At 44.0% G+C, this 23980-nt stretch overlaps 1 protein-coding gene across 1 annotated transcript in view; it reads right to left on the bottom strand.

The window, feature by feature from the left end:
- Positions 1–5579: 5579 nt before the first annotated feature.
- SLC9A6 (solute carrier family 9 member A6) overlaps positions 5580–23980 on the bottom strand; it is a 56862-nt gene continuing 38461 nt past the window's right edge. Inside the window, exon 17 of the mRNA XM_039488220.1 lies at positions 5580–5598. Within this exon, the coding sequence (XP_039344154.1) occupies positions 5595–5598 (4 nt within the window). The 3' untranslated portion in view covers positions 5580–5594. The remainder of the gene's footprint in view (positions 5599–23980) is intronic.

A 23980-nucleotide genomic window follows, 5' to 3' on the forward strand; every position in this document is an offset into this window, starting at 1 on the left:
TAGTGCACCCAGAATTCCTTCCAAAGTCACTGAACGTTTTGGGTGCAGGAGGAGTGCAGACCAGACCAGATGCCATGCTTCCTTATCCTTTGGTTAATGGATTTGGAAAGATATGCGATCCCCTTGGAGAAAGCATGTCCCAGCTGGTGAGGTCAATGAGCAGACTAAGAACCAGTCTGGAACTCTTACAGGGTTACATACAGGGAACTCCCCTACTGACGTAGCTTTTTCCATACTTACACCAAAAGATTATCTACACTAGATGCTGTATAGGAAAATTACTCGGTAACCAGCAGTGTCTGCAGGACAATCCCATTTAGCAGCAATTTTCAAGGTTTCAAAATTTGTTTTTCATTCTAATGTGGAATGAAAATAAAAACCTTTCCAACATTTTCACGAAAATGAAATTGTGTCAAAATATCTGTTTTCAGACTGAACCCTGAGTTTTTCAACTCAGGGAGGTTTTCCAGGTTCGAGTCATGTCAGACAAGAGCCCAGCCTCATTGCTAGGGTACTAGCCTGATCCAACTTCATGTCTGAATCAGAGCAGAGTTTTTCCCATCCCAAATCACTCTAGATTGTGCAGGAATTTGAACCTGAGTCTTCCACATCCCAGGGCAGTACCCGAATCACTGCACTGTGGAGTCATTCGCTGGTAGGCTTACTCTGAACCTTGTAAAAACCAGTACATTTAATCAAAACTTCATGGAAGATATTCGAACCTGCTCTACCGATAACATAGAATCCAGACTGTGGGCTTGTCTAGACCCAGTGTTAACAGGTGGGAAGCTGGGAGGATGTACCCAGTGAGTATTGCTGAGAAACTGCACTTCCACAACCAGACCCCTCACTTATGGAATCCAACAAGACTCAATTCTCTTTCCCACCCTTTTCAACATCTATGTACAACCACTAGCTGAACAGTTCAGACACCACAGACTTCAGGGCTAGCAATATGCCAATGACACAGACCTCTACCTATCCTTCACCACGTATGACTATATCAATACCACCAAGATGTCCCAGGGCTTGGATGAGATCAGCTTGTGGATGAAGAACAGCTGGCTGAAGCTGAACCCAAGCAAGACAGAGGTGATGCTGGTGGACAAAGGAAAGCATTTTGAAGAGTCTTGCAGCCATGTTTCAGTCTCCTTTGGTTGAGGATGCACACACAGTTGAGCAACTTAGTCCATAGTTTTGGGGCGCTCCTGAATTCCTTACTGACACAAAGTTCTCACATAGCAGCATTCAGTAGTAATGCTTTCTACCATCTCCAGTTGGCTAGGAGATGCCGTTCCTTGCTGGCAGACAATGACCTGGCCTCGTTTCTTCACGCCTTTGTCAACTCTCAGCTGGACTACAGCAATGTGATATACCTGGGCAAGAAGCCTGCAGCCAGAGGTGAAAGTAACCTGGTACAGTCCGGTACGGAGTACCGGCAAGAGCCAGTATGCTGTACCGGACCACACTGGCTTCCACAGCGGGGATTTAAAGGGCTCTGGGCTGCCTGCGAGAGCAGTTGTGTAAGTTGAAATAGCTAATAGATCTGACAAGAAGAAATATTTAAACACTCATTCTATAAATTCATCTATTCCTGTGATCTTAATTTGCTTCCTGACAAGACATGAATTCATTTAGCGAGGGACAGCAAACAGCTAAAATAAAGAAAAGCCATGTATGTGAATCATCTTTTAATTTTAAATAGGAAATATTTTCCTATTACAGTTTCACATACACTATGATGCCAGAGAAACCTCTGTAAGTGAATTATACTCAATAGGAATAAATAGTAAAAACTGCACAGTAAATTTCAGATGTATTAAGACAGCTCTGAGTTGCTATGGCGCCGAAAAATAATCATTCATTGTGTTTACTGATTTTTGGCCAACATAATAAAAATGGAGACAAATGAACCCTTGGCTTGTTAGCCAAACAAGAATGAGCTCTGAGCAGAGCGACTTGACACCGATTCAGTTGTTTGAGTCATTGAGAAGCTAACGGCAGGAGAACACTTTATTTGGAAATCCTGGAGCTTGGAAAGATGGCAAAGAGAGTTGCTTTTCTACAGAGTGCTACACGGAACCCCAAGTAGCAGCACTTGCCCCCTGGTCTCTTGAGATCTCAGAGAAAGAGTCTGAACTTCCCTTTGGCTCTGCACTTCTTCAGGAATTTCACCCTTATTTCTCAGACCTCCTGTAACTAGGGTGCCCAGACGTCCTGATATTATCGGGACCATCCCAATATTAAGGACTTTGTCCCTCCCACACCCACACCAAAAATTCACTTGATTTTTCACACTTGTTGTCTGGTCACCTTACCTATAATACCAAACCTGCCCAGGACAAAACCACAGTACCACCTTCCCTTTGGCCTGGTCGGTATCCAACACCGACCAGGTTCAAGGGACAATCAAAATAAAACCTGTGAACCATTGAACTATCCTGCCATTTTCTTTATTGCAGGAAGAGGAGGATAGCCAACATGACAACATTTGTGGACTAAGTCACACTGCCATGGAAATACATATACAAAACTCCTAGGAGACAAACTGATTACCTTTCAGGTCATTAGCAAAATTTACCAAGCAGGCAATTTGCTGGAAAAGCTGAAAGGAAACATTTCAGAGTCATTTCTCACAGGGACCAAGGGTGGGGTTGTTTGGTTTTATGACAATGTGGTTAAAGCATCAGTGATGTAACACTTTTTCCATGGAGCTTAAACACATAAGTACACTGTTTCCCAGGTTGTTCTAAGCTAGTGCATCACAACTCGTAAATCATGTATTACTGGGATGTTGTGATCCTCAAATGAGAGGGGTTAAACTGCCTAAGAACTACTATCATGAAGATTATATGGTGTCATTACCAAGACAATGTTCAGTCTTGACTATTCAGCCTATTTTAGCGATATAGATTCACCCTGGGAAATACTCAGATGACCTCTCTATGATTTAATGACATATAGAGCCCGTAAAACAAAGGCAATTTGGTGACATCTTTCCTGGGGATAGTGCAAAGCAGAGACTGGAGAGCCATATCCTGCTCTCACTTAAGTCAATGGCTAAATACGCATGGATTTCAATGGGAGACGCTTTGGGCCCTGAATTTTAGCATAGGTAAGAGAAGCAAGGTTCCATCCTCCACACCACCCCACCCCACCCCCACAGTCAACTAAGGAATCATGTCACATGTAAGTTTATAATAGAAGTTACCATGATACTAGCAGAACCTTGCTAGTTTGCAATAATGCCTGTGTGATGCACCACAAATTATGACGTTTGTGAATTAGACAGAGCCAAATCATCTCTTGCCCACATTCCAGTGCTAAAAATCAAGAGATTGGCTTCTTGAAAATCCTAAGAATTAAATAAACATTGGGTTTCATTTTATCTGCCTTCTGGTATCTGAGCCCTTCAGATTGACATGCTCAAGCTTTTCTCTGCAACCACCAGGTACTAGTTATTGGTGGTTCTATCAAGCTGGTGGCAGGGATCGGGCGGGCTCAGGCTTCAGTCCCCTCTCCTAGGGTCGTATAGTAATTTTTGTTTGTCAGAAGGGGGTCGTGGAGCAATGAAGTTTGAGAACCCCTAGCTTAGAAGGAGAGATTAAGATAGCAGATCCCCACAGGAGCTTGCAGGACCAAGACAATTTATACAATCCTGGGATGCCTGGCAGAACCCCACAAACTAAACCGGAGGGGGGGGGAGCAGCCAGTGTAATTAACATCTTTAATTTAGGACCTGATCCTGCAAACTCTTAAGCATGTGAGCAGTTTTTACACACACAGGATTACCCCAGTGAATAAACTTGCGCACCTAGGATGTGATCAATTGTCCGTTGACGTCAGCTGGAGTCTTTCTGTTGACTTCAATAAGTGCTGGATCAGGCCCATGCTAAAATGTTTGCAGGATTGGGCCCTTGGTTTCAGCAAATATCTCAGTTATCTGAATAATTAAAATGTTCCATAAAATATTTGAATATGCAAAATAGACAAAGCATAAGACAATCATAAGATCCCATGATTACCCAATCACTTCTTGATCGTTATCTGCAAAGATATATTATATTATTATTATATATTACACCTGTCTGAAAGAGTTAAAGTAAAAGAAGAGTACTAATGATGACAAGGTAATGACATTTTTTGAAACCAGTTTTATTAGTCTAAGGTTTTACTGTTAACACAGAAAAGGGATTTAAAAATCTATGCATACATTGCTTTTAGCCTTACGGTATGACTTTACCCTAACAGCATGCCTATAAATTACTGTCTATATTTCCACTCGAACTTCATTATCTAGTTTTGAAAAGAGGACTTCCAAGCATCCAGCTAAATTTAAACAGACTATTTTATTAACTTTTGCTTTAGATTTTGTTTTTGGACAACGGTGCTGCAAGGTACCACCTGCGGCTAACTTATGTATAATGAATATTGGAACAGAGAAGGTTCCAAAGGATGACAAATGTATTTTTGTTTAGTCTTCAGCTAAAATCAAATCAGTTCAAAAGCTGAGGATGGTGGAAAAACAAATATACCTGGGTTGAAAACTGAAATGAGCAACAGGCGCGAAAGAGGAAGGCTGATCCATGGACTGCCTGGGTTATCACAGGTAAGTCACTTACTTCTGCCGTACCTCAGTTTCCCAGCTGTACAACGCGGCTCACAGAGGTATTGGGAGGATAAATAAAACAAGGTGCTCAGATACCATGGTAATGGAGACCACATCATAATCTAGATAGCTAGATAGATAGCAACAAGTAGGAAAAAGTGTCAGATTTACAGACTTGATGGAGACACCCAACTCAGACAGGCAGATGTAAGTTCTTAGGCCCTGCTCCTGCAAGGAGAAGGACAGGAACTAAGCAGCAGGTCTGATTTGCCCCTGCAGCACACTGTCACTGAATTTGTGCAAGAATGAACTTTAGGCACCAAGATATTTTTCAAAATCAACCACTTTACTAAGTAGTCAAACTTCTTAAAACAACATTTTACTATTAATCTCAACCAACTTGGTATTAATTATGAGGAAAGCGTTCACACTTCCACGCTCAGTAATCCAAGGGTCTAGTGCCCAAATTCAGTGAGGTAGTTAAGGTACTTGACTTAACGGGACTACTCACATAATTAAATTTGGCCGTGGGCTTAGTGAAGGGACTCGTTAAGGGTCACACAGGAGATCAGTATCAGAGTAAGGAACACAGCTCAGGCCTCCTGACTCCCAGGCCAGAGCCCTAGCCACTAGACCATGCTGCCTTTTGCTAAGTACGGCAATAGCCCCAAAGTCTTTGATGTTAGAATGATAATAAAGAGAACAACTTTTTTGTCACTCCTCCTGGTCCATGCTATCTACCTCACAATTGCCCTAACCCAAACATAAGGGAGCTGCCTGCATTAACTGGGATCACTAGTCTCTGAGGGGCAAGCATGGCTCTGAATGCTAGTTTAGAGACACGTGCATTGAGGAAAAAGGCTCCACTGACACGGTGTCAGATTGGCTGCAGCATCTACACAATTCAAAGCATTCTGTAACTCTTCACAGGTTCTTTTCATCATTGCATGATTTTTATGGGTGACCCTCTTCCTGGAAGGTGCGTCTACCTGGGAGAAGAGAGACACCATCAGCGATTGCTAGGTTCTAAAGAGGCATAATCATCATCTTAAAAAACACATTTCTGTGTGTACCCAATGTAACTGCTAAGATGATTACAGCTGAAAGACGTGAGGGAAAATTCTTATTTTTTGTTGTTTACTTCTTGACAGCACTTTGTGTCTAGTCCTTTCACTTTCCCCCGGAGTCAACGTCTCCCTTGCTCAAAAAGCCTTTACTAAAAATATCATTTTACAAAAAAGAATGTTTGGATCTAAAACAAATATCAAGTCTCTGACTGCACCTCCTGTAAATAATACAAATCACATAACATAAATTATTTACAGAAGCCCGTAATCAGAAACTGGATTTAAAAAACCCCACACATTAGTTCCAAACAAATCAACTTGACCATGGCTCTTTAAACAGCGTGATTCATTTTAGTTTCATAGTTACGCAGAAACTAAACCTGTTTGTGCTTTTCACAGGCTTTATTTCACATACAAAAAATAAATAGCCATGGGAAAACTACAGATGATTTGGCACAAAAGAAATTATGAATGCCATTTCCTGGCTAAAGCATTCTTGGCGCTGTAATAATGGGCTCTGAAGGTACTTGGAGTGCAACCCTCTTTAACCTTCTGTAAGAGCTTGTCTACATGTGAAAGCTGCTCTATTTTAATTTCAGGTGTGAAATTTTAAATTGATTTAGCTTAACTGGAGCAAAAAGGTACGTGGACATTCTTACATTGGTTTAAACCAGGCTCATTTTGGGAATAATTAGACTTGAACTAACATGAAATAAGATGCCCTGGAACTGAAGTAACAGGGTCCACTCAGTGATTTGCACTGTCTGAACTAAACCAATTAAAAAATAATTTGAAGTTAAATTGGTGCAACTACTGCGTATAGACAAGGCCAGAAAGATTGACTTCATATCGGGCTGTGGATACAGAGAACACCTCTCCCTGCCATTACTGGAGTAAATTGTCGCTGATAAAAATAGACAATGGTGATTTTCCTCAGGCAGTCCCACGCTGAGGTTGGGAATGTGGGCAGAGAGGAAAGAACAGAACCAACAGTGGGGAAAAGAAGATTGGCAGTGGAGGCCTGAGGCCCTCAGAAGAATGCAGGAGTTATGTACAATCTGGTCTGATTTTGACAAATGATCATCCACTGGGAATGAGCAAAGCCACACAGTGAATGAATTAGCTGAAGCAGAACATGCTTCTGCCTTTGCTGACTGTGGGCCTGAGTATGGCCAGCGCGGGTAGCAGCAGGGGAAGGGTGGTGACAGGATGATCCTGCGCTGGGAAAGTGCTACCATGTAGCCAGTGAGTGCTTCTGACTGAGGAGATATCGGAGCCATTAGCGATTCTCTTTGAAAAGTCATGGAAGACAGGTGAGATTCCAGAGGACTGGAAAAGGGAAAATGTAGTGCCCACCCGTCATAAACATACAGCTATGGGTAGCATAAAATCCCTCCTTTACCTGTAAAGGGTTAAGAAGCTCAAATAACCTGGTTGGCACCTTACCAAAAGGACCAATGAGGGGAGAAGATACTTTCAAATCTGTGGGGGAAGGTTTTTGTGTTGTTCTCTCCGCGTCAGCAAGGAAGCAGGGCAGGGAAAATACATCTCCCAAAGCCATACCTGAACTAAAGGCCTCTAAGATTACAAATTGTAAGTAATAGGAAGGAAATGTGTTAGATTATCTTTTGTTTTAGCTTGTGAATTTTTCCCTATGCTAAGAGGGAGGTTTATTCCTGTTTTGTTTTGTTTTTTGGGGTGTTTTTTTTTTGTAACTCTAAAGTTTTGCCTAGAGGGGAATCCTCTGTGTTATAAATCTGATTACCCTGTAAAATTACCTTCCATCCTGATTCTAGAGAGGTGCTTCTTTTCCTTTTGTCTTTATAATAAAAAGAATCTGATTGGTTTTTAGGGTTCCCTCCCCACTTTGAACTCTGGGGTATAGATGTGGGGACCCGCATGAAAGACCCCCTAAGCTTATTTCTACCAGCTTGTCCTAAAAACCCAAGGGCTGGTCTGTGCCCACTTTGTTAACCTACTTGGCTGGTATATTGTTCTCAAGCCTCCCCAGGAAAGGGGGTGAAGGGGCTTGGAGGGATTTTGGTGGAACAGGAACTCCGTCGTTCTTTTCCTTGAATCTTTGTCTAACTCACTTGGTGATGGCAGCAGTACTCAGCCAAGGACAAGGAAGGATTTGTGCCTTGGGGAAGTTTTTAATCTAAGCTGGTAGAAATAAACTTAGGGGGTCTTTCATGCGGGTCCCCACATCTATACTCCAGAGTGGGGAGGGAACCCTGACACCACCTATAAAAAGGGGAATAAATGCAACCCAGGGAATTACAGACCAGTCAGTTTAACTTCTGTACCCAGAAAAATAATGGAGCAAATAATTAAGCAATCAATTTTCAGACACCTGGAAGATTATAAGGTGATAAGTAACAGTCAGCATGGATTTCTTGAGAACGACTCATGTCAAACCAACTTAATAGCTTTCTTTGATAGGGTAACAAGCCTTGTGGATGGGCGGGGAGCATTTAGACAGGGTATATCTTGACTTTAGTAAGGCTTTTGATACATGACCTTCTCATAAACAAACCAGAGAAATACACCCTAGATGGAGTTATGATAAGGTGGGTGCATAACTGGTCAGAAAACCGTTCCCAGAGACTAGTTATCGGCGGTTCTCTCAAGCTGGAAGGGCATATCGAGTGGGGTCCCACAGGGATTTGTTCTGGGTCAGGTTCTGTTCAATATTTTCAATGATTTAGATAATGGCAGAGAGAGCATACTTATAAGTTTGCGGACAATACCAAGCTGGGAGGGGTTGCAAGTGCTTTGAGAATTGGATTAAAATTATCTGGACAAACTGGAGAAATGGTCTGAAGTCAATAGGATGAAATTCAATAAGGACAAATGCAAAGTGCTCCACTTAGGAAGGAACAATCAGTTGCACACATGCAAAATGGGCAATGACTGCCTAGGAAGGAGTACTGCGGAAAGGAATCGGGGGATCAGAGTGGATCACAAGCTAAATATGAGTCAACAGTGTAACCCTGTTGCAAAAAAAGCAAACATCATTCTGGGCTGTATTAGCAGGAGTGTTGTAAGCAAGACACGAGAAGTAATTCATCTGCTCTATTCCACGCTGATTAGGCCTCAGCTGGAGTATTATGTCCAGTTCTGGGCACCACATTTCAGGAAAAATGTGAATAAATTGGAGAAAGTCCAGAGAAAAGAAACAAAAAATATTAAAGGTTTAGAAAAGATGCCCTATGTGGAAAGATTGAAAAAATTGGGTTTGTTTAGTCTAGAGATGAGAAGACTGGGAGGAGGCCCGGGGAGAGAATTATAACAGTTTTCAAGTACATAAAAGGTTGTTACAAGGAGGAGGGAGAAGAATTGTTCTTCTTAACCTCTGAGGACAGGACAAGGAGCAATGGGCTTAAATTGCAGCAAGGGCGGTTTAGGTTGGACATTAGGAAAAACTTCTTAACTGTCAGGGTGGTTAAGCACTGGAATAAATTGCTTAGGGAGGTTGTGGAATCTCCATCATTGGAGATTTTTAAGAGCAGGTTAGACAACCACCTGTCAGGGATGGTCTAGATAATACTTAGTCCTGCCATGAGTGCAGGGGACTGGACTAGATGACCTCTCGAGGTCCAGTCCTAAAGATTCAGTGAGTCTAATAAAATGATTCTGCCGAAGTAGGGCTTGAAGCTGGGCCGACACATTTTCTGAACTTCTCCCACCATTGCACTGCCAGTGGGCACAGCCTGGTGGGAGCACCAGGGTAGACTGACTGCTAGTTTAGCATAGGTGAGGCCAAAGTGGAGAGCATATAGCAGAGGCCTCTCTGTTAAGATGAGAATTGCACTCCGGCTGTGCCTGTCTCCTCAGATCAACCCCTTCCCTGCCCCCCTTTTTGCGAGTAAGGGAGTAGGAGCGCAGGGTGCGGAGGTCTTAACCCTTCTCACACTTCTGCCAGGTCTTAACCCTTCTCACACCCACACACAGGCCAGCTAGACTACTAGAGCTGACCATTGAGGCTAGTCTCCATTCCCCCCACCACCACCTCCCAGAGGAAAGGACCCTAGAGGCAGAGAGGGAGGGCAGAAGGGGTGGGAGGCTACAACCAAAGACTGACTGACCACTGGTCAGAACAGAGAACAGGGCATGGAGATTCATGCCAGCACATCCCTCTGGGGTTCTGGTGCACACAGGTCTCAGTCGTACACCCAGAACAACCTCCAACTCTGACCCTTCAGCCAGGTGTCAATGGCAGCAACAAGGGCCTGGTTCAGTCGGTTTAGGGCTCCACTTCTACAATAAATAAAACAATGGCCCAACCCCCCGTGCAGAGCCAAAATCCTACTTCTGCCTCTGGGAAACTGAAAGAGAACCTGCCTGGTCCCCTATCAAGATGGTTCTTCCCTGTTCACCAGCACCCAGAGGCCTTGGGAACACAGAACCACACATCTCTTTGCCTAGAAGGAAAAGGAAAAAACAAACTAGAAACATTTACATATATTTACAATATTTACATACACCAGCAAACCCCATCAGTGTATGAGAGTGACCAACCCCAGGGCCAGGTAGGAATTGTCTAGTTTGTTGAGATCCAGAACTCTTAGTGGCACAATAATTGCCACCCACCGAAAAGCCAACTCACAGTTCTGAGTCATCTCCTCCAGTCCAGACACAGCCACTCCACCAGGTCCTGCTCCGATAAGCGGCTACCTGGCTGGTTCTGCACCGCTGCTGGTCCAGTTGAACCTGGCTACAAAAGCAGCTGTCAAGTGGACAAGAGGGTCTCACTGCACAGACAGCTGTGTATTACTGCTGCAGGTCCAATCACATCCACCCTCTGAAGCCACCTGTCCATTACTGGTGGCTCACCCTCCCCCTCAGAATCATTCTACACAGGCTTCAGAACCTCCCGGGGGCAAACCCAGAGCAGAACAGGACACTGGCCTAGACTCTTTGCTCCCTGAGACAAGAGCTCCTGGTCTTTAAAGCAGACCTCTCTACTCTCTCTTCTTGAGTTTGAATTCCCAAACCAGGGTCCACTTCCTGTAAAGTCAGGGTGACCCACTTACTCTGGCTGTATCTTCCACAATTCCAATGCCCTTTCACAAATATATTCATAGTAACAATCTATTATTAATTGTGCAATCGGAATACTGACAAATCCCAGCTAATGCAACTAAATTCAGTGTGTGGAACTATGGGTAACCACCAGTATAATTCATGTTAATAGTGCTGGCCAGAGCTGTTTTTTCACTCCTTCCCTATAGAAGGAGCTGAGAGTTCCATCCCTCTAAGCCTTCTAGTTTTGGGACTTACACAACTCTCTTATGTACCCTACTACAGGATCAAGGCTTGTGTTTCCAGCATCAGAGAAAGTGGCAGATACTGGCCACAGAGAATGAAGACCCTGGAAGTCCTGAGCCAGGTTTATCCCTGGTGTAATTCTACTGAAGGCTTCCTGACTGCATCTTCGCAGGATCCACCCAGCACTAATTCTAGAAAAACCCAGTTTGTGGACAACTCTAGGATACAGCAGGACTGTGACTGAAAGCAGCAACAAGGTCATCAGGGAATTAATTCCTCTTCCATAGCGAGCAGTTCAGCCTCTGACATTTGCATGGGGTGCTGCAGATGCTGATCTAGTCTCACTGGACTTAAACTGATTCATCTGTACGCACCTTGCAAGTTCATAGCTTCTTTGCTATACAGTCTGCACAAATCTCCTGAGCAGCCACACTTCTGTCATGGAGAAATTCGGTCTCCACCTCTCACAGCAGAGACCAGTGCAAATATGTGTTGATGAAACAGGTATTTTAAACTGCTCAAAGACACAAATAATTTAACTACACAAGTTATTTGAGTTTTCATGGGTATTTGTTTAAACAAAAATATTCCTGCAGGTTTTCCAGAAGTGTCCATAAAGTCTGGGGAGGAGGGGAAAATTTCCATTACATCTGGCAACCTTCTGCACAGATTTCCAGTGGCCCATGACAGCCGTTTTTTCAATTCTCTCTTACTACAGATTGCAGAGGGACCTACAAAGTTTAGGAAGATTTGCACAAGATGTCCTGAAAATGTCAATGATCTCTCTGCAACTGTCTGGGTGGAAGCCACCCCCACTACATTGCATTTAAAATGCCCCATATCTGTTCTAGCTCATCCAGTATTAACTAGAAGTTATAACAAAAAAAAATAACTTGTCTGGCCATCCATGATCCTATTGCATTAAAACACCCCCAACATGCTATGCAGAACAAGGGGCCTGCGGCCAGGAGGGAAGTGCATTGCAGAGCTGTGTTCTACTAGGCAGACATGAGGTGCCTTGGGACAGCTGGTGTCCCCAAAACGGGAAGAGCAGGGATGCTCCAAAGGAGATGCACATGCAGAACTGGGCTGGGGGCTTGTTGGGACCGCAGGCGGGTTAGCCCATGACTGAGGTGTGCGAGGGGCCGAAGACTGGAACAGCACAGGGTGCTGCATGGCAGGGTTGATGTGCACTGACCCAACAGGAGGCTAGGATGGGCACCGAACTCAATTCAACAGGCCTCCAATGCATGCATCTAAGAGTTGGCAGAAAGTCAGCCTCATACAGTATTGGTAGGGGGAATTCCACAACTATTACTGTCTTCTACTGTCTAAGGCTGGGCTCCATTTCTGTGCTGACCCAATTCAGTAGTCAGAGCAGGCTGATTTTCCCTTCTTCATAACACTGACATTTTATCCTCAGCATTGCTCTGCCTTTCCAGTTGGATGTAATACACAGTAATAGCAAAGAATAAAGAACCTAGTCACGGCCATTAATAAAGCTGACACAATGCACAAAGATGACAACTTTAATTTATACATTTTAATATTTTGAGTTCTACGTTCCCGAGTGCTTAGGCAAACATAAAGGGAAGAAATATTCATGCATAACCTTAAAAGTGGATGTGACCAATGACCATATTATTCTATGAAACACCCAGGGTTAGGAGATTACGACCATATATGGCACTCCAGATGGTTGGCTGCATCTTCCTACCTCTCTTGTAACAGAAGAGGTTAGTGGAATTTCTTAGAAAAGGGTGATTAAGAAACACAAAATTCCCTGTATAAACATCTGTCTAAATATTTGATGATGCATTAAAAAGACTGTACTTTCTAAAGGGCATCATCCTGAGAGATTCTTCCAGAGATGTTAATGGGAATTGCAGAAATTTAGCATATCACAGGATCATGCCCTCGATGCCGAAGATTTACTAAAACTCTAGGACAAATTAAAGTATTGAATTGTCCCTGTTCATGAAGATGACCATCTATCAACTATGGGAGGCACTATATACCATGGGCCTCAGTTACACTCCTGAACCTCCACTGACTTACATGGGCAGAACTCACCCCATGGTGAAATCACTTCCCCAAACTCTTATTTATAGATTAGAAGGTCTTTGGAGCTAGATCTGGAAAGAACCAGGGAACAAATTTGAGGCTATTCTGGTGCTGTTTGAACAGGGACAAGCTCTGATTCTGTCTCCCAGGCTTTAGCTAGTTTTCTCTCAATTCACTGAAGGATCCCATGGTTTAGGCTTACTTGTGGGGTTTCACCTCCTCTCTGAAGCAGCCAGGTTGCTGAGAGCCTACTTCATTTCTCATCAGACTCCTCTAAGATGGGAGGGACTTTCCAGAGGTCATAGAATCATCACTGTTGGAAGGGACCTCAGGAGGTCATCTAGTCTAACCCTCTACTCAAAGCAGGACCAAGCCCAGACAGTTTTTTACCCCAGTTCCCTAAATGGTCCCCTCAAGGATTGAACTCACAACTGTGGGTTTTGCAGGCCAATGCTCAAACCACTGAGCTACCCTCCCCCAAAATTCACAGCAGTGCTGCACTGCTTATTTTTTGCAGTAAGCAAACCAGAACTGGGGCACGGTAATAGAGAAGGGTTGACGGTCAATGGGAAAATTCTTCTCGCAGAGTCACTTACGGCTTAGAACAGGAGATGGGGAGTCCAGAACATTCCTAATGTTGCCACTAAGTTGCTCAAAGACCTTGAGCAAGTCCCCTAGTCTCCAAGTCCTTACCTACCTGATGTGCATGGAAGCTTAATTACTTAATGTTTGTCAAGCAGTTTGAGATCCTCAGCTGAAAGGTGCCATGCTAGTGGGCACAGCGCTGTTCAGGGCTCACAGAGGAAGCCGAAGGAATCCTGTCACGTAATGGCCAATCTGCACACCTGGGAAATGTAGTGTTTCTGGGGCTGACCAAATGCAGGCCTGTTACTATGCATTGTTGCTATGTCAGCACTGGACACACAGAAGACACAAATATTCCCAGCTTGTCTGCACTATCTCACTCGCTTGACAGATTTCATTACAGCACTTAGTGAGAATTCAGTCTCTCTTCATTTTTCTCCCATCATCTCATGGTCCAATTATTTCCTAGTCACAGATAGATGAAGCTAGACATTCCTGCAGTTTATATATACAAATACACTCGGCACCCTAAATATCTGAAACACTATCACATTTCCCCCAACTGCTGTGTTAGAGAGACGCTGTCAAGATGTTTCCTCCAAAATATTCCCCACCTCTGTGACAAACACTGCTTTGCCCAAGAGCTTAGGGGAGCGAGGGGAAGCAACCTTAAAACAGAACCAACACAGCCCCTCCAACCATAAAGGGGAGAGGCCACGCTTGATTTAGTCCTAAGTGAAGCACAGGGTCTGGTGCAAGAAGTGACTGTAGCTGAACTGCTCAGTAACAGGGATCATCATGGAATTCAGTTGAACACCCTCACAGGAGGGATAATACCAAAAAAACCCAAACCCACCACACCACGGTGAGATTTAACTTTAAAAAAGGGAATGGCACAAAAATGAGGACACTTGTTAGATGCAGATTAAAAGGAGCTGTCACAAGGGTTAGTGCCTGCAAGCAGCCTAGGGACTATTAGAAACGCCGTAAGAGAGGCTCACACAAAATGTAAATCAGAAGAGACAATAAGGGGACCACGGTGGCTGAACAGCAGAATGATGGAGGCCGGTAGAGGGGAAAAAGGCATCTTTTAACATTTGGAAGTCAGATCCTTGTGAGGATAAGAGGAAGGCGCCCAACCTTGGCAGGCCCAGAAAGAATTTGAGAAGCAATTTGCTAAAGATGCGAAGTCCAACAGTAAGAAATGTTTTAAGAACATCTGAAGCAGGAAGCCTGCCCAACAGGCAGCAGGACCACTAGACGACTAAGGTGGTAAAGGAGCACTCAGGGAACACAAGGCCGTTGCAGAGAAGCTAAATGAATTCTTTGCATCAGTCTTCACTGCAGAGGATGTGAGGGCGATACTCACTCCTGAGCTATTCTTTCTGGGTGACAAATCTAAAACACTGAGGTGTCAATAGAGGAGGTTTCAGAACAAATGGATAAATTAAACAGTAATAAGGCACCAGGACCAGCTGGTATTCACCCAAGAGTCCCCAAGGAACTCAGGTATGAAATTATGGAACTCCTATTGCTGAACTCAGCGTCTCTAGCACATGACTGGAGGGCAGCTAATACAACGCACATTTTTTAAAAGGGCTCCGGAGGTGATCCTGCCAATTACAGGCTGGTAAGCCTGACTTCAGTACTGGACAAATTGGTAGAAACTATAGTAAAGAACAGACTTATCAGACTTATCACATAGATAAACACCATTTGTTGGGGAAGAGTCTACATGGCTTTTGTAAAGGGAAATCATGCCTCACCAATCTATTAGAATTCTTTGAGGGTACCAACAAGCATGTGGATAAGGGTGATTCCCATCAATATAGGGTACTTGGACTTTCAGAAAGCCTTGAACAAGGTCCTTCACCAAAGGCTCTTAAATAAACTAAGCAGTCATGGGATAACAGAGAAGGTCCTCTCATGGATCAGTAACTGGTTCAAAACAGGGAACAAATGGTAGGAATAAATGGTCCATTTTCTCAGTGGAGAGAGGTAAACAGCGGGGTCTCCCAGAGACCTGTACTGGGAGCTGTGCTGTCCAACATATTCATTAATGATCTGGAAAAGGGAGTGACAAGTGAAGTGGCAAAGTTTGCAGATGATGCAAAATTATTCAAAATAGTAAATCCAAATCCGACTGTGAAGAGGGGAGCTCACAAAACTAGGTGATGGGCAACAAAATGGCAGATGAAATTCAACATTGACAAGTGCAAAGTATTTCACACTGAAAAAAAAAATCCCAAGTACACATATATAATGGTGTGGTCTAAATTGGCTGTTACCACTCAAAAAGGGATCTTGGAGTCACCATGCTTAGTTCTCTGAAAGCGTCCAAGGTGGTCAAAGAGCTAACAATATCAGGCGCTATTAGGAAAAGGACAGAATGTAAGACAGAAAATATTATAATGTCACTATATAAATCCATGGCATGCTCTCACCTGGAATACTCGGTCTGGTTTCTGGTCGCTCCATCCCTCAAAAAGGATAGTGAAACTGGAAAAGTTTCACAGAAGAGTAACAAAGATAATCAAGGGTATGGAATGACTTCCATAGGAGGAGAAACTAAAAAGATGAGGGCTGCTCATCTTAGAAAAGAGATGACTAAGGGAGATATGAAAGAGGTCTATAAAATCATGAATAGTATGGAAAAGCGAATAGAGAAGTGTTTGACACCCGTTCCTACAATACAAATACCAGGGGTCACCCAATGAAATTAATAGGCTTCAGATTTAATCTAAACAAAAGGAGCACCTTTTTCCACAATGCACAGTTAACCTGTGGAACTTATTGCGATGGGATGTTGTGAAGGCCAAAAGTATAACCGAGTTCAGAAAAGAACTAGGAGGATCACTCCTTCAACGGCTTAGCCAAGATGGTCAGGGATGCAACCCCATGCTGGGGGCAATCCTAAATCTCTGAATGCCAGACATCAGATTAGGAAAACAGGGGAGTCTCTCTTCAAAATTGCCCGGTTCTGTACACTCTCCCTGAAGCTCTGGTACTGGCCACTGCCAAAGACAGGATAGTGGGCTAGATGGACCATTGGTCTGACCTCGTATGGCAGCTCTTATGATCTTATGCTCTAAAAACAGCCAGCAAAGACTCATCCCATGCTCAAATCCCACAATCCTTTGAAGTCACAAGTGGATGGGAGGTGCAGGATGATTTCTTTGGCCACACTATGGGCAAAAGAATCCGAGACCTGCTACCTAACATTGTTAAGACAAACTATTTTAAAATATTCAATCATTTGCACCAACCCCCTACTTCTCCCAAGGGCCGTTTGCTTGGGATGCTGCAAGGCAAGACTGCTGGTGAGTGTTAAGTGCTTTGAAATCTTCACTCTTCTATCCAAAACGCTCTTTTCTGGGGGACAGGGGAAATGTGGGTTAAAGCAGAGAAGTTGCTTCCTAAGCGCTATGATTGTTTCAAGCCTGAATGATGCCACAAAGGGAGGAATGGAAGAGCTTAGGAAGGGGCCTCAGGCCCAGAAACTTGTTACTAAGGGTGGGAAATTCAACAGCACTGAGCATTGGTCAGCAGCGCCAACGGGAGCAGAGTTTGGCGAATAGGGAGTGCGGTCGAAAATCCCACTGTAAGTGGCTAAAATTGGTGACATCATCAGCTCGTCTTGTCCATTCACAAACTGCTGGTTTCTTTCTGTTTTAATCTCTTGTCTACAAGAAAAAGTCAGCCCACGTGAGCAAAGCAGCAGGATGAGGGAAGGGAAAGGCAAGATTCACCAAACAGGTGCGGAACGCTGAGAAATAAATCAGGTGCTGATCCAGCCTGGAAGCCTCCATAAACTCTCTCTCTCCAACACAGGCACCCAGCTCAGAAATAACCAGATCCAGGCTGCACTAAGGCCTGGGCCTCTGTTCCTTAGTTATCTGTGGCAAAATACCCACCGACTCAATGTAACCACAGCCCCAGAAAGCAAAGGGGGGTCACCGTGAAAACGTATCACTCACAATATAGCAGATTTCAACAGGCTTCTCCATAGAAAGGCAAACTGCATAGGCAGATGGTGTTGCAGTCAGGGGGTGGTGTATAGCACGGCCCATAAACGCAAAGGCCAGGAGGAACGAGCACCTGCTAATTGATAGAAAAGTAATAAATGTCTTAGCCGCCCAGGCTATAAGGCATTGCGAATGCTGCTGCCACAATCATTGTGACAGGGATGCCAATGGAATTGAGCTTCAAGGACAAAAGCAGGGACATGCATTTGCCTCCCCGCAGCTTTCTCCTCATGCAGGGCATGACCTGCGAAGCACACACCCGCCCAGGAGTGGGAGAGGAAGATCGAGGTCTGTGCAGTTGGTTTCTGTTGCAAGAGCACCATCTAGTGCACCCAGGAAGGACGCCCACAGTTCAGGCAGAGAAATGGCAAGAAGTGCAAGATGATTAAGTAGCTTGATTTTTTTTGCTCCACTCAAAGGCTTTTGGCCTGGTAGACAAGATGAGACGCACACTCTCAGGATTGCCAACTGTTTGAGCATTAAAATACAGGAGTGTTCCAATTAACAATCCTGAATAACTTTGAGACAGCAAACACTAGGCACCTTAATCTGCAGCGTAAGGCCTCATCTACACACTCACTTGCAACACTTTAATTAAACTGGTTTAGTTAAACCAGTGCAAACCCTTATGTGGAAACTATTATTTTGGTTTGAGGTCACATCTACGTTGCCGGTAGCTACAGAATGGCTGTAACCATTCTGCTGGAGCAGACTAGTGTAGATGCTTCCTACAGTGACCGACCGGGTGTTTCCATTGTGGTAGGAACTCCACCTCCCTAAGCAACGGTAGCTAGGCTGACAGAAGCATTCTTCCATTGACTTCGCTGTGTCTACACTGGGGGTGAGGTCAGCATAGCTACATCACTTAGGGGTGTGGATTTTTTGACCTAGCGATGTCGACCTAATTGTTAAGCACAGAGTAGGCCTAAGCGTTGTGTAACCTGTAGCTTAAACTTCTTCCTAAGCAGCTTAAACTAAACTGAAACAAGCTTGGTTCAAACCGAAATAAGAACATCCACACAGCCTTTTGCACCCGTTTCACATCGGTTTAAAAAAAACACACCTTCTCTGACTGTACAAACCAGTGCGACTCTGCCTGTAGACAAGCACTGAGAGGAATGCTATGCAAGTGTGGTGTTTAGATGTTGCTTGTAATTATTAGAACTGGGAGCACTGGCTGTTGGGAGTCTGAAAGGACAGGAAACAGGAAGGAGGGGGGAGGAGTTGAGGAGGTTGGGTGAGAGTTACAGAGGGTGCAGCTGCAGCAACCTACTGCGAATTCCAAGGAGGGGGAGTTGGCAAGATACAATCACTTATTCTACCTTAAAATTTTCCCCTCCTGATGCTAGTAGTTATCTCAGCCTCCTGCCTCCCGCAAACAAGAGCTGCAACTAGTGAGATTTGGGCTGTTTTACAAATCCCCAAGGCTAAGTTTGGGTGGTATTGCACCAGTGCTTCATGCTGCCTAGCTGCCCTGCTTTTGTAAGCAGACCAGGTACTGAAATAGATAATAACGTTGATTCAGGGAGCAGGAGCCTTGTATGTTTCCTTATCTTTTCTGTTCTGCAGAACAGCAGAGAGAGTGGAGAGACAGTGCAGTATGAATGAATGCGGCTGTGTATTCCCACATTTTGTTGCCCAGTCACTTAGTTTTGTGAGATCTTTTTCAATTTCTTCACAGTCTGCTTTGGTCTTAACTATCTTGAGCAATTTAGTATCTTCTGCAAACTTTGCCACCTCACCGTTTACCCCTTTCTCCAGATCATTTATGAATAAATTGAATAGGATTGGTCCTAGGACTGACCCTTGGGGAACACCACTAGTTACCCCTCTCCATTCTGAGAATTTACCATTTATTCCTACCCTTTGTTCCCTGTCCTTTAACCAGTTCTCAATCCACGAAAAGATCTTCCCTCTTATCCCATGACAATTTAATTTACGTAAAAGCCTTTGGTGAGGGACCTTGTCAAAGACTTTCTGGAAATCTAAGTACACTATGTCCACTGGATCCCCCTTGTCCACATGTTTGTTGACCCCTTTGAAGAACTCTAATAGATTAGTAAGACACAATTTCCCTTTACAGAAACCATGTTGACTTTTGCCTAACAATTTATGTTTTTCTGTGTCTGACAATTTTATTCTTTACTATTGTTTCAACTAATTTGCCCGGTACCGACGTTAGCCTTACCGGTCTGTAATTGCCGGGATCACCTCTAGAGCCTTTTTAAATATTGGTGTAACATCAGTTATCTTCCAGTTATTAGGTACAGAAACTGATTTAAAGGATGGGTTACAAACTATAGTTAATAGTTCCGCAATTTCACATTTGAGTTCTTTCAGAACTCCTAGGTGAATGCCATCTGGTCCTGGTGACTTGTTATTGTTAAGTTTATCAATTAATTCCAAAACCGCCTCTAATGACACTTCAATCTGTGACAATTCCTTAGATTTGTCACTTACAAAGGATGGCTCGGGTTTGGGAATCTAACATCCTCAGCCATGAAGACTGAAGCAAAGAATTCATTTTGTTTCTCTGCAATGACTTTATCCTCTTTAAGTGCTCCTTTTGTCTCTCGATCGTCCAGGGGCCCCACTGGTTGTTTAGCAGGCTTCCTGTTTCTGAGGTACTTAAAAAATGTTTTATTACCTTTTGAGTTTTTGGCTAGCTGTTCTTCAAACTCCTTTTTGACTTTTCTTATTACATTTTTACACTTAATTTGGCAGTGTTTATGCTCTTTTCTATTTACCTCAGTAGGATTTGACTTCCATTTTTTAAAAGATGCTTTTTTCTCTCTCACTGCTTCTTTTACATGGTTAAGCCACGGTGGCTCTTTTTTAGTTCTTTTACTTTATACATTTAAGTTGGGCCTCTATTATGGTGTCTTTGAAAAGTGTCCATGCAGCTTGAAGGGATTTCACTCTAGTCACTGTACCTTTTAATTTCTGTTTAACTAACCTCCTCATTTTTGCATAGTTCCCCTTTCCCCTGAAATTAAATGCCAGTGTTGGGCTGCTGAGGTGTTCTTCCCACCACAGGAATGCTTCAGAGAAAGGTTTAAGAACCCTGCCACAGATGATATGGGATAATCTGCCTCCACTTTTATATCTCCTCCTAATCTCTAAAATGATTTAAGATCTCTTCCTGAATGTGTTAGCAAGAATATTGAGTTAATGCTATCAGTATAAATGATCAATCCTTTTTTGAATCTTGTTACATTTTTGGCCTCCATAACATCTTGTGGCAGTTCCACAGGTAATTATGCATTGTGTTAAAAATTCTTTCATCAGTTTTGAATTTGTGACCATTTAATTTCATTGCAAGTTTCCTCTTGCTTGCATTATGAGATAAATAGAACAGGAGTTCCTGATCTATCTTCTGTAGGCCATTCGTTATTTTATATGCTCTTTTCATGTCTACTTTCTAAGGCAAACACCACCAGTCTTTACAGTCAGACTCCTGGATTAAAATCTTTTTCCTTATGGTTTACACTTAAGTAAACATTTGAACTCTCAAAATGTGACTGCACCCTTTGAAAGCCAGAGTAACCTTGTTTTCTATTATGAAAGCATTATTAACAACCTGAGTAGATCAGTGGGAGGATGCATATGGTTATTTCCTTGTGACTGTCCCTCTCTGTACCTGTTATGCCCTGACACGTAGTTATTTTATGCACACTATAAAACTATTAATAAGCCAGTCCCTTATATAATGCCACCAGATATTGGGAGCACCGATATGCTATATAAAGGTTACAGGCATGAAGTAAATCTGCATGTATCTTTCCCTTTGAATACAGGCTTTTGTTTTTTTCATCCAAGTTTAATACCCCTCTAAATAACTTGAATAAATTTACATGTAATAAATGGTGATGTTAACATTTGTAACCTGTTTTCCTTGTTAGGTTAGTGCAAATCAAACTGAGTGGCTGAGTGTATGCTCACTATTCAGCTGTACACATTTCTGCTGAGAAAAGGAACTTGCTTGAAGATTCCCAGGCTGCTCCAAAGGCAAAATGTGACTTTGGGCAAGCAGTTCTTGTCTCTGGGGCCTGAGAGACCCATTCTAGGCTGCTTGCAGGCTGCAGTCAGTGCTTTGGCAGAGTCAGCTGCAGGGGCTGGTGACTCACCACCACAGAGGAGAATCAACAAGGCTTCAGAAAATACAAATCAGACGTCTCTTTGCTGAGTGCACGGCTCTAGCCACGAACGGGGGAAGGATGAAAGCTACGTAGTTTCCATTGCCTCTGCACTGTTAGAACATTGTACAGCCACACTTTAAAGAGAAGATGTAGCCCGCCTAAGTCATACATTTTTACACATGAACAACAATACACAGATTCATTTACCTTCCTCAGTCCCCATGGGTTAGAGTTTTACGGAAGAGTCGAGTTATTTAAGAAGAGAACAGGTCCATTGTTTTGCCTACACAAGAGAACTGCTTTAATATCTTCACAGGAAGTGAGATAGCGTGCCGCTGGGTTGGATTAGTCAGCCCTGTATATTTCTGACAGAGAATGCTTCATATACACCTGTAGAAAGGGGGTTCATGAAGTGCTTTTCCAGGACATGTGCAGGAAGGAATAATCATGGGCTTATTGTTAAAACAAAGGCCTGAGAGTCTTCAGTCATGGGTTCAACCCCAAGTTTGGCCACCCACTTGCGGTGCCCCTGAGCCTCAGTCTTCCCATCTGCAAAATGGGGAGAATACCTCCCACATAGGGGTGTTGTGCAGGTTCTTTTAAATACACCTGGAGGTCTGGGGATGGAAGATGCAACAGAACTCCATTGTATTGCTACCACTGTGTACCACAGATGAGTTGGTGCAAATGTATTGTAATGTCCTATTTCAAAAGATGGGTCAGTTATGCAACCTACTGAACACCAGTAAGGTCATATCCTCCCCAGGATATTGGGCAATGTCCTCCCACCTGCCTGCAGAATAAAAATCCCTAGGTATGGCAGAGGGAAGGAAGGGGAGGAACTTTTCACTATTGAAGGCCTGTGACAATGTTGTTCTCTGGACTGTGGGTACATGAAAAACAGCCAGTGTATTTCTGGATGTCACAGGGTTCACTCACCACTTCGGCACCTCCTGCTGGCCGTCACAGGGATTAGCTCTGCTAGCCCGTGTGCCCTCTTCTGGTGGTGCCTCGCCCCTCATTGGCTGCACCTGCAGACCCACCTCAGTGCAAGTACTGCAGCGTCCTCTTCCTGACTCAGTCTTCTGGCCACGTCACTGTTTGTGTTTATCTCAGTTCTAAAGTGTAGCCAGTGGCGAGTTGGGGGGGGACCTGGGCACACCCACTACTCCGGGTCTTGGCCTAGGGACCCTGTAGCTATCAGCCTCCTGCTGTTTCTCCTTAACGTCTCACCAGTGCTACTTCAAATTCCCTGGGCCACTTCCCCAGCACCTTCTTCACCCTCTTCCCAGGGCCTCGAGCCTGCAAGTCCTAGCAGCCAGCCAGGAGTGCTCTCTAGCTCCCATGGTCCCTGCTAGCAGCTGCCCTGTATGAGGCGCTACCGTCCTGCAGCTCTCTAGGAACCCAGTCCTCTCCCTGGGGCTCCCTGCAGTAATGGAAACACTCTAGCCAGAAGCTCCCTTTTATATGGACCTGCTAGGCCCTGATGGGCTGTTCCTCACAGCCCCTCTCCTATTGGCTGTTCCCTGCACAGCCTGTCTAGGCTGCTTTTAACCCCTTCCCTGCCAGTGTGGGGTGGATGCCTCATCACACTGCATGCAAATTTAGGCAATAGGCGGTCAATGAAGATTTATGAATGGCACAGGGCTAGAGAATAAGGGATTTTCAGCCACTAAAAACTCCAAAGTTAGGTGCTCATCTCGCTTTGGGAATGAGAACAACCCCCAAGTTACATCGCCGAAATTTCCATAACATCTTTCATGCTGAAGGACCTCTGAGGCCTTAAACAGAAAACACGAACCACTTCACCCAACCCCAAGCCACCTCAGCTGGGGAACACGATGGCTGCTCCAAACGCACACGGCGCCACAAAACCAGGAAGGACACGACGTGGGAGAGGAGAGTGGTCTCAAAATGCAGCTGCAAGGGGGAAATCTGGGTGAGCAGAATGTAATTAGAATTCAACCAGGATCCAGGGCCTAACATCTGAATGGGGTCTTCAGAACCCACAGATTGTTAGCCCCTTTGTTTTATGTTATCTCCTACAGCAAAACCTCCGCAGCACCATGACCCCTAACTATACAGTAGGGCCCTGATTAATTCAGGGCAGTCTATGGAGGTACTACCTAATGACACCACCACCATTAGGTAATACCTTCCAGCTGTTTCTGAGTGCTGCAATGGCCACTTACCGTCTGACCAGTATTGTCCCATTGTTCC

Source organism: Mauremys reevesii, linkage group 9 (genome assembly GCF_016161935.1).
Source record: "Mauremys reevesii isolate NIE-2019 linkage group 9, ASM1616193v1, whole genome shotgun sequence".
NCBI lineage: Eukaryota > Metazoa > Chordata > Testudines > Geoemydidae > Mauremys > Mauremys reevesii.